This window comes from Lineus longissimus, chromosome 2 (genome assembly GCF_910592395.1).
Source record: "Lineus longissimus chromosome 2, tnLinLong1.2, whole genome shotgun sequence".
NCBI lineage: Eukaryota > Metazoa > Nemertea > Pilidiophora > Heteronemertea > Lineidae > Lineus > Lineus longissimus.
This window is the reverse complement of record NC_088309.1, coordinates 25,491,263-25,502,097: the sequence shown is the minus strand read 5'-3', so window position 1 is coordinate 25,502,097 and position 10,835 is coordinate 25,491,263. Positions and strand designations below refer to the sequence as shown.

Genomic DNA, 10,835 nt, shown 5'->3' with positions numbered 1-10,835 from the left:
TATTGCCTATGAAAAGTATATTGGATAACAGCAGGATGATGACGACGGTTTTTTATGAAAGACATGTTCATCACGAAAGACAAACATTAGTTGAATGTTACATACACAGTATATTGAGCTGAAATGTATCGATTAAACTGGTTTCAACAGACCTTTAAAATTGGACGGAGAATGCAGTTGTTTTGTCTCCCAGTTTTGATTGCTGCAACAATGTATTTTATAAAAATGTAAGTATCAATCATCTATTAAGAAGACCAAATGCCCATGAAAAATTAGAACTGTCGATTGTCTTTTGCTACTGCAATAACAACTTAATGGGCATCAGCCTCCCTGCCAAGAAATTTGCCACACTTGAATTTGTACCCGAGTCCTTAACAACCCCTCAACGTGTCGAGGTCTGCACTTTCTATTTCTATATATGCGTACTGGACTTTATGAAAATTTTGGATACAGATTTTCAATTGGACTCGGTGATATATGTCATTAACACACAACAAGACTGTATAGACCAATGTGATCCTGAAACTAACGTTATCTTTGATTCTGCAGACAGCTCAAAGAGACCCTTCAGGCAACAGCTAGCTTTTTATGACGTCATGTTCTTTTAGACATGCTAAATCAAAGTGAAGTGTTCGTTAGCCTTAAAGGAGAAAGGATACATCTTTGCGTCTCTGTTATTATTTACTTTGTTACGCAAAGGATCGAATGATTATTTTAGCTTAGATCTGATGAGGATGCCCTTGGCATTGGAAAGATCAATAAATCAGTCGGATTATTTTTAGAATCACAACATCAGAAACCTTGCTAACAGGTTCCTTTTACTCCTTGCTATAGTAGCATATCGAAAACACAAAGCAACTATAAATATATTATGTGCATTCTACGTGAGCTATTAGAGCGAGGATAAGCTATCGAGATGCAATGACAATCATTGTGATTGAATGACGTGAGAATGGCTTTGTGTGATAACGAATTTGTTTCTTGTTTTTTTCTTGTCAATATTGGTTGAACTGCTTTAGATAAACATTCAATACATTGAAAAATTATAGCTTTATTTCGGATTTTTTTCACACTGAACAAATAACGTCAGCAATTTTGATGACGATCATATGAAAATGCTTTAGTTTCTTTGCCTGCCTGAGGATTTTGTAGCACTTAAAAGTAGAATAAGCTACATATAAAATATCTCTCGTTATATCCTTGTGCCAAAAGCGGCTTCACAGATTTAGAAAAGGAGAGAAAAAAATTGAACACCTTACAAGGTCAAACTTTTTTATCATGAGTGTGTCACCCACGCTCCATGGTTTATACTTATAACAAATAATGAAAGATATATACATAAAATACAACAACAAACTTTTGTGCCATTAACTCTTGACGTCAATCTCATCTGTATTTTTTATTGCACATTGTGAAAAAAAGCATTCTTCCATAAAGTTTTGGAACATCTAGAATAATAGATGTCTGAAGTTTTGGTGATGTCAAAACTCTCTGCACCTTGTTTGCCTTAATTTGATAATGAGAAAGAAAAAAAGAATGCTAGGATTCCCTTGCCAGTGACACCACTCTCCTTTTGAAACCAAGGTTGGCTGAAACTAACATTTACAGGGATGTGATGGTGGTCAGAGCAAAAAAATGAAAACCTTTCCATGTGAAAATGTTGTCCCTAAGACTGCCCTGACTTGCAAAAAATATGCCTCAAATGTTTATTTTTGGTGCTGTTATAAGATTTCTGGAATGTTCAACGTGGACCCAGTCTACCCATGACTGATTAAATCAATGATGGATTTGTCCCAATTGTCCCAGCCCGGAAGAACCATGGCCCTTCAATGCTGTCATGGAATGTAATCAAGATTGCACCCTTCATGCTCTGGACGGCAGGCGAATTAACGTTGTCCCAGTCTGCTCCTGTTACTGGCCATTCTCTTCTTACTGCTAGATACTGTCTCTTGTTGTTGATCCTGAAATAGACACAAAGTGAATGCAACTATAAAGACTTATCTATCCATGTAAATTATAATTCGGACAGTCTATAACTCGACGACAATATCATGAGGCAAGGGGTTCAGGAGAACCTGAAAGCCAGTGACAGTAAGCCTTTACAATTGGTTCATTTTCTTTCTATTGCAAAAGGTCACTGGTAATAGGCGCTCAATTTCTTCCCCAGTAAGTTTAGAAACTGATTCTCCAAGGTGTTTGTGATAATCAATGCCATCTGTCCATTTCTGTTCGAACTGAATTTTCTGCTCTCTAAAACTGACCTGGTTTCTAAGCAATGCCTGGTAAGCTGCCTGCTTTTGCATTTGTACCGGCATTCCACTTTGCCTGTTGGTCAACTGGTCATATGCATTGGAGGTGCGCTTTGGAGGAAGAGGGGGAGGCAGGTCATCTGGGGGCGGGAATTGCTGAAAATCAACACCAAAACAAAACTTAGAGATGCTGTAGTCATGGAACGGGAACATAGACTCTGTAGTCATGGTACGATCCCATAGACTCTGTACCCATGGTACAGCACCATAGTCTGTAGTTATGGTATGGTACCACAGGCTCTGTAGTGACCCTGTGTGGGATTGCTCCATGCCCATAAATTTTGAAAATGTTATCATATTCCTTTGTTGTTTACCATACACAAACTTCACCAATAAAATGGCTGAATAATTTCAATTTGGATCTAACCTGAGGTGAACTTCTGTGAGGTGGAAACGGTCTCTGGGGAATTCGCACACCATGATAAACACTGGAACTGCCTGTCACCAATTCTGTATAATCACAGGAACCTTCCTCTTGGCCGCATGGAGTTGTCAACAAGCCACAATAGTTGGAAATGTGAGCCTTAGGATATAAAAATAAAAAGTGTACAGATTGCACGGAATGATCCAGTTCCTTTGATATTACAATTGCCAAAGCACATATGGTAATTACATATTGGGCTGAAGCAGAGCAAAGATACAAGGTATAATGATAGCTTCTGTGTGCATTAATGTGTACTCTCTGCTGTATTCTACATTCTAGGTGACCCTGCACTTTCGGTTACCGGCTGGCAGCACAGTTCATCAGGTCTCAAATCATTTGTCCAATCTAGTGGCAATGGCAAGAGGTAAATTTAGAAATGGGATATGACTTACTGTTTGATGATAGCAGACAAGGTCTGCCAGGCTCCTGTGAACCTTGGGTTCCCCTACAATGATGTATTTCCCATTTGGAAGCTGATCAACCATATAGTGACGAATTCTGTCATCAGCTCTGAATAGACACAAGACAATAATTACATGTATATCATCAGTTGAAAATTGCGACACAACAATAGTGCAATGAGCTTATTTCATATAAAGTATTCTCTTTAATTAGTACAGCATGGTAGGCCCTACAATGTGATAATACATCTTCATACTTACTTGAAAGACAAGCTGTATCCAAATCTGCTTTCACTGACCCTGATCAGGAATGCTCCGACAGGTTCATCCTTAAGCAGACCTTCTGATTGCCTGAAAATAAGATAACACAACCAGATGTACTGGTAGATAGATCTAGAAGATTGTCTGCAATTTGCTTCAATATATCTGGACATCATCGCCCAAATTACTGTTAAAAAGCTAAAGATATCGCAAAATGAATGCACTGGCTGATATGAGAAACACTTGGTACCTGGGTACCTTTGTGCATTATAAGGTCATAAAGTGAGAGGAGAGCATCAACTTCATTTACAACAGAAGCTGATAACTCAGTGGCCATGATCAACACAACAGTTTGTCGTTCTCTCCTAAACTTGGGAGTGGGAGCGCATCTATCAGCAGCATTACCTCCTTGTAATGATGCCATGGAACCACTCAAAGAATCCACCATGCTGCGATTGGACATTTGACGTTTGTGTCTCCTTGAACCAGCGGATGGAAGCATGCTTCGTGCCTTTTTTACCATACTTGTTGGCCACCGGCTGCTCCAAATGATAATCATCTTCTACGACTTCCTCATCTGAACTGGCCTCTTCCACGTCGTTGGTGACCTGGAATGGAATTTGAATCGATGGATATACATTCAACACTCTCACTCTGGATTATCTTGGAATGCATGTCTCGCCTCCCCAAAAGAAAGGCAACCTCATTTACTTGCACTCACCGTTTCCGGACTGAATGAAAGAGTAGGTTTAGGTTCTTCTGATGGCAATAATATCTCGGGTATAGGCTCATTTCTGCACTTCTTGAAAAAGGCTGCAAGAAAAGATAAATTGTGCAGGTCATTGACAAAGACGAGCAACCTTATGGTATCTGAATCTTGGTTTTATGTCTAAGTTTCTTCTTCTTCTTGACTTCAGAGAACTATTATCCCATCCGACTTATCTACAATTGGGGGACTGGGATTACTGGCCTACTGTACTGTTGACTCCATCTTCGACCAGGGGTGTTCATCAAAATAGCAACAGCTCATTTCATGGTCCAGAGAGAGAGATTGACAGAAGATCGTGTCGAAGAGATGGAAGACCACTGCATGACAGCAGTTAGAAACTAGATAGGAAGGAATCTTAACAAAAAGCATATTGCTAAAGCTTGTCAAGGGAGAAGAAATGGAGCAGCTTACTTTCTGGGATTGTTTTATCCTTGATACACATCTCCTCCTGTTTCTGACACCAAGCTGCCCCCAACGCTGCAACATGGCTCATGAATGATGCAGCTTCCAAGTCACGTTGGTGGGCCTCCAGCCACAATCTCTTTACTTGCCGACGGTCAAGGAATCCACGCACATCTGAACAAAATGTACAGATAAATGCTTTGTAAATCAGTTATTGGGGAAGACTTCTTGATATGAACACAAAAGCTGGGTAAATCCAAGAAAACCCCAAAAATCTAGTAATCAAATCACTTCATAACTGGTCCTTGCCCTGCTGTTTCTGTCACTGCTTTGACTTTGACAACTTAAGCAGAGGTCCACTATACATGTAAAATAGACGATGAATATCAAACTTACGTTTTTGGATTGCACGAGACGAGATCTCCAATTTCTCCATTCTCTCAGCCAACTGATCGAGATGGTAGTACTTCAAGAACACCTTCGTTTTCCTGAAATAGAATATGTAAAATCATTGATACTGTGAACCATGACTTTTCCGCAAGTATAATGATATCTTAATTTCCGCAAATACATTGTCAAACGGGAGGGGGGATTACATGACAGAGATGAAGTAATTACCCTAATTGCCATCCAGTAATCTGTGATTTGGCGAGAATATTCCTGCAACTCTCCTTGTCTTCAGGGATACCCATCTGGCAGAGTAAGATTTGATACCTAGAGGAAAATATTTGTGATTAGCCAAAGTTAAGTTCAAATATCCCTTGGTGAAACTTCTATCATGATATCCTTAATAAATGCCATCATGAATGGAAAAAACTAAGATACCAGTAGAGATAATCGTACAATGTAGAAAGCTTAGCAAGAAAAGAAATAGGCCAAAGTAAAATGATTCCAAGTTTGACAACATGACAACATTTTTGTATGAAAGGATACGTCAGACTTAGCAATAATCACAACACTCATGAGAAACAAATATACACAGTGACAACACATACTTTTGCACGAATTCAGCAAACGTGGGTCTTATAGCAAACCCTTCTCTTCTTATCTTGGTCGTCTCCAACATGCCTGTATACAGGAGCTGAAAGAGCAGGACAACATACACGTAGAAACCAGACGAAGCACACATGACAAGCAGCACATCTTGACAGCAATAGAGTTGACAATACTATGGTATGTCCTATAAATCGTATGCTCCTCTGGGGGAGGGAAAAGTATGCAAGATTAAAGAACCATCAGCATAGGACAAGGCAGCCTCATTTACACCGACTGACAAGCACGAGCACATACACTAACAACAATAAGCATAATACAATTAGCAAATAATACATGTAGTGCAGACACGCTGTAAGTACATTTCGCTTGGGACAGCCAAATCTGACTCAAGTATAGTGAATCAAGTACACAGTGTTCCTACCTGTCTCTCCACATAGCCATTGTCATAGAAGTTGGCCTGCTTCATGGTGTTGGGCTTGATACAGCGGATGAAATGAGGCACCGCTGCTGTCATCCTTTCCATCAAAACTTGAAGCGAATTCTGTTTAAAAACAACACAAGCTATTTAGATGAGAGTGTTCACAAGGTAGGTAGTCAGGTGTGTTGTCTGCCTGGAAGAATGCAAAATCAGATACTGTTTGGGAATATTGGTAATGACTTGGCTTTCACTCTCACAATCACCACATTTTACTGTGCATAACATTGTAAACTGGTTGCACATACCTTGAACTGACCACCAACAGTAACATTCCTTTTGCCTGCATCTTTTGCTGGAGCTTTGGATCCCAACTGGAAACAAGAAACGGCAGATTAAAATGGTTGTTATACATTGTGTGTACAAGTACAACAAATGCTGACCCGGTTGCTCTCATCACATGACCCTAACTGAGCCAAAAGTGAGTCCTCCTAAAGATCAATCAATCGTAAGATGTTTATCAACACCCCACTATTCTTGTGTTGAAATGCCTTTTGAAAAGCGATTGATTCTTTGCCGTGGCATGTACCTTTCGTTTTGTGCTGCGGGTCCTCCCTCTCGATGTTCTGTTCTGCAGAGCAAGGGTCCCAGTCCTTGTAATCGTGCCTCTGAATATGAGCCTTATGAGATCATTGTGACTGTCCTGTAGCATCTCCATCACCCCGCTGGGCAAGGTATCTCGGTTCTTCTCTAACCATTCATCAGAGCTGTACTCAACCAACCCTGCGTAGTGGGCGATCTTGAACAGGTTACTCGTTGAGTCTTTCGATTTGGTGTAATAGTTTGTTTTGGCAAAATTCTGATTGAATTTCTCGACAAGAGAGTGGTCTGTGGCCTGTAAAGAAATTGAGAAAGAAAGCTTGCTGGATCAAAGCATGAAATGAGATCAAGGTTAGAGCTATGGCTCATTTGAAAAGTCTGACTAATGAGATTATATTGGGCAAACCAAAACAAGCAAAGGCCTTCGTCTTCAATTGATGACTTCTTGTTCTTCTTCTGCATTTGATGAAAGTCACAGGTATTTCAATATACCTCAAATTTGCCTCACCTTTGGAAAGTAGCTCTCCTCATCAAGCAGTGCTATTAGTCCAATGGGTTTGACCAAGAAGAGATCCTGAAATCATAAAGGGAAAATCCTACATGACTGATTCATATTTGACAGATCCCTGATGCCAATTCTCAGTGTGACAAAATCATCTGCAGGGCTTTCTCATAAGCATGATGACAAATAGGACCACAGTCGAAATGTCACCCTCTATTCACTTAGGACAAGCAAGGGGACACTTAAAAGTAACAGTGTGCATTACATATCAAGTGAACAGAGATATTTTCTAACATCTCAAATTCCCTTTGAAAGCAAGACCCACAATTTCACTTACCAGTAGTGGTTGGTTATCCACATACGTCACCTGGGTACAGTCAATTCCCTCTCTTTCATATTCGACCAACTCCAATTTGAATATGTGCTGGTTGAAGAAAAACTGTAGCTGTTCATTAGCCAGGTTGATACACGCCTGCTCAAAACTGTTGTGCTCGAAATGCTCAAAGCCAAATATGTCGAGGATCCCAATTTCATTTGCTTCATTTGGAGGGAGGGATTCCTGCGGTGCCAGGAGGCAGTTGACCTTGTTGACGATCCAGCTGAATAATCGCCCATACAGAGTCTTGGCAATGGCATCTCGAGCATCTAAAACATAAACAAGCTTTGTGGTTAATCCGTAAGGAAAGAATGACTGACACATGAAGTGTCTACTTATGACTTAGATTGAAACTTATTGGTACCTAGATAACTAAACAAGCTAACTTGGGAGAGTAAACCTCAACCTTCATCAGGACACAGGTCAAGATGACAAAAAGTTTAACTGACTTATGCAATGCTTTACTCATAATGCATGGCAATTACTCTGAAATGTTGAACTGACCTTCTGCATGATCCTTTGTGTAGAACCTTGTGATCGCCTCCCCTCTTGTCTTGGTCACACTCTGGGTCATGCAGTGTCCAAGACTCTCTTGGTTCAAACCCAGTAAGCTCTGAAAGAGCAAGATGCATACAATGAGATCATGACAGCGGCTGACGATATTCTGGTCATCAGGTGTATGGTTCAAAAGGTGTTGCCTGATCATAGTGAAGCAGGTTGTTATTCCTACAATTCACAGAGTGAGACATTACTGTCAAAACACAGTGTACAATCTAGAGAACAACTAAGGTAGTCCCAAATACCACTACGAAGTAAGGTACTAGAATCGTTCTATTCAAGCTGCACAACAACAACCCCTAAAGTCCTCAAGTTGTAAGTCCGATTTAAACTCAACTCACTGCCACAGTCTTGATGGCTCCATTCTCATCTTTAATGTAAGCATGGTCATCATCTGATGCTTCGAAGTCGATGTTCCCCATCGTCAGCACACTTGACAATATGGTGAACATATCCTCTTGCTCCTGTAATCAGAAATCATCAGATGAACATCCAATAGGATCGGATCATCTCCTCATGCCGGATGAAGGAATAATGTTACCAGCAAGCGAATTGCCCAAGACCACAAGTGATGTGCAAGTATCGGGTATCAAACCCAAGAGTAATGCTCGGATCATCAGACATCTCAGCTACTAGACCATGACACTCCTCAGAAATGGACTTACTGGTTCAGTAGACTAGACGTACTCTTAGAGATGTTCCAAATATCACATAATCTATTGCAAGTTGCTTATAAATTGTGCTTACCTCATCATTGAATCCAACCATATCAGCTGCATTCACCAGCTCATCAAATTCTCCTTTCAATCTCTTGAAATGTTTCTTCAAGCTGATTGCTCCATCAGTGAAATATCTGCAAAAAGAGTAGGCATTAGAGAGATTAGTGCCATAGACAACTGAAATGTGTGGAAGATTACTTGCAACAAATACTATTCGTCTGTTGGATGACGACAATTGTACTAACTTATGACAAACGTGAGATGAGATTATAGATGGGTACAAAACTATCATTACCTATAGGTATCACTGTGTTTCAACTGATATTTCTGCAACTGTTCAGGACTGAGTCCAGCGAACATGTAGTAGAAGATATGGAAGTTTTCTTCTCCAGGGCTCTGGCGTACCACACGTGACTTCTCCAGGAGATATTCAGAGATTTTGGCTCCCATGATGGAGCCATGTTGGAACTTCAGCTGTATATATTTGCCAAATCTACTCGAGTTGTCATTCATGATGGTCTGAGCATTACCAAATGCTTCCAATAGTGGGTTCACCTGAAATGAGGAGGAACAATATTTCATAGAATGTGGCAGTGATTTACTTGAAATCTGTGCATTTAGTCACATCCCTCTTTGGTCCAAGGCAAAGTGTGGCCCTACAGTTTACCTACCTGAAGTATCTGCTGCTCAAGCTGAGTATTGCCTTTACATAATTCTATCAGCTGTTTGATGATCAATTTGGTGCTCTCTGTTTTCCCAGCACCACTCTCTCCACTGAAACGTAAAACTCTTGGAATAAGACCCTGGGAGGAAAAGTTGGGTTGCAGGTGTAGGACCATGTGAACCATCTCTTGAAAGGCCACAGCCAATCGAGCTCTGAATCAATGTAAAGATGTTGGATGTGGAAAGATTAAATCAAAACGTTATCACAAAGATTTTATTTTGAAGCGTTCATCGAAACCAACCTTATCAAAATGCATTGATTTTTCTGCGAGGTTAGGCCAGTACCATATCCCAGTAATGCCTGATAAGCAGAGTCTGCAACTGCATAGATATGAGGAGGCAACTGGCCTCTTTTCACCATTTGATATTTCTTGCATTGCTGTCAAAGAAAAAGAGAAAGAATTAAATATCTTGAAATGCAAAGGTTCAACTTCATTATTCGGCCAATCCATTGATTAATGTTTCTGTCAAGGTATTGATTAATGAATGTCCATTCAATGAATAACTGAGAACCATTGCATCCTTAGTAAAGGATAATTCCCATATGTTAGGCCTACAGACAAATGACTGTAATGTCTTTACCTCCTTCCCATAGATTCCTAAGTCTGCAAAAGGATTCACGGACACCAATATGTCCCCTACATTTGTCTGAAAGAAAATTAGGTGAGATATTAAGGGAAGGAACTAGTATACAGTGTCATACAGTTTCCACATGAATGTCTCATTACAAGTGTTCATCCTTTACTGCCCTATGTTCTCAAGAAATCATCTTTAGAATAGATACAAAACATGGCGAATGTCAGAATGAAATGGTAGGTACAAATGAGCCAGGTGGAAGCATTCTTTGACCCGACTGAAGGATCAGTCTCTGCCAACTTTTGCTCTAATCACAAATGCCTATCATTATCGAGGCAGAGAACTATTTGGGGGGGGGGGGCTGTGGGATGACATTGAATTTTCAAGTTGCTGCGATTGTAATTGTTTTGAAGTTTCACACATCGTGACTTTCATGATAGTCCAGACAGTGCCTGGCACATCACATGAAACAGACAATGCAAGCCTAAGGTAACACCCATAATACACAAACAGTGACTCACACATTTCATACACAGTCACTGTAGTGTACCCACAATATAAATGTGTGTGAAAAAAAGGACAACATTTTACTCACATAAATCTGTTGCCTTTCATAACGAATTTTGAGTTCATTTAGTAAAATCTTTTCGTCCAACTTGGCAAGAGTGGCAAGATCATCCGTCTCCCCAGGCGCAGCACCCTCAATCACTCCAAACATTTTGAAAAACGGTGGTTTTTACAGCAAATTTTGATTTTTAGCAGACACTTATTTCCTGGTGTGGAACACCCCGAATGATGTGACGT

General features: G+C 40.2%; 1 protein-coding gene across 1 annotated transcript; it reads right to left on the bottom strand.

The window, feature by feature from the left end:
* On the bottom strand, window positions 1-10,803 carry LOC135483243 (myosin-IIIb-like). The gene is made up of 24 exons (XM_064763920.1): window positions 10,627-10,803; window positions 10,038-10,103; window positions 9,698-9,834; window positions 9,404-9,506; window positions 9,028-9,287; window positions 8,761-8,866; window positions 8,355-8,477; window positions 7,960-8,068; window positions 7,417-7,724; window positions 7,086-7,151; window positions 6,567-6,872; window positions 6,286-6,351; window positions 5,984-6,103; window positions 5,562-5,647; window positions 5,185-5,280; window positions 4,963-5,054; window positions 4,576-4,740; window positions 4,117-4,208; window positions 3,801-4,003; window positions 3,396-3,485; window positions 3,126-3,243; window positions 2,677-2,832; window positions 2,262-2,405; window positions 1-1,961 (listed from the first exon to the last, which is right to left on the bottom strand). Exons 1-24 carry the CDS (start codon window positions 10,747-10,749, stop codon window positions 1,887-1,889), a joined length of 3,210 nt encoding a protein of 1,069 aa, XP_064619990.1. The 5' UTR covers window positions 10,750-10,803; the 3' UTR covers window positions 1-1,886.
* Window positions 10,804-10,835: the final 32 nt, after the last annotated feature.

Bases quoted from the DNA above. Each gene is read 5' to 3' on its own strand.
- LOC135483243 (XM_064763920.1), bottom strand. From the start codon at position 10,749: ATGTTTGGAGTGATTGAGGGTGCTGCGCCTGGGGAGACGGATGATCTT. The intron at 10,104-10,626 runs GTGAGTAAAATG...ATTTTCTTTCAG, and splicing joins ATGAAAGGCAACAGATTTAT to ACAAATGTAGGGGACATATT. The intron at 6,104-6,285 runs GTATGTGCAACC...GTTTTTAAACAG, and splicing joins CTGTTGGTGGTCAGTTCAAG to AATTCGCTTCAAGTTTTGAT.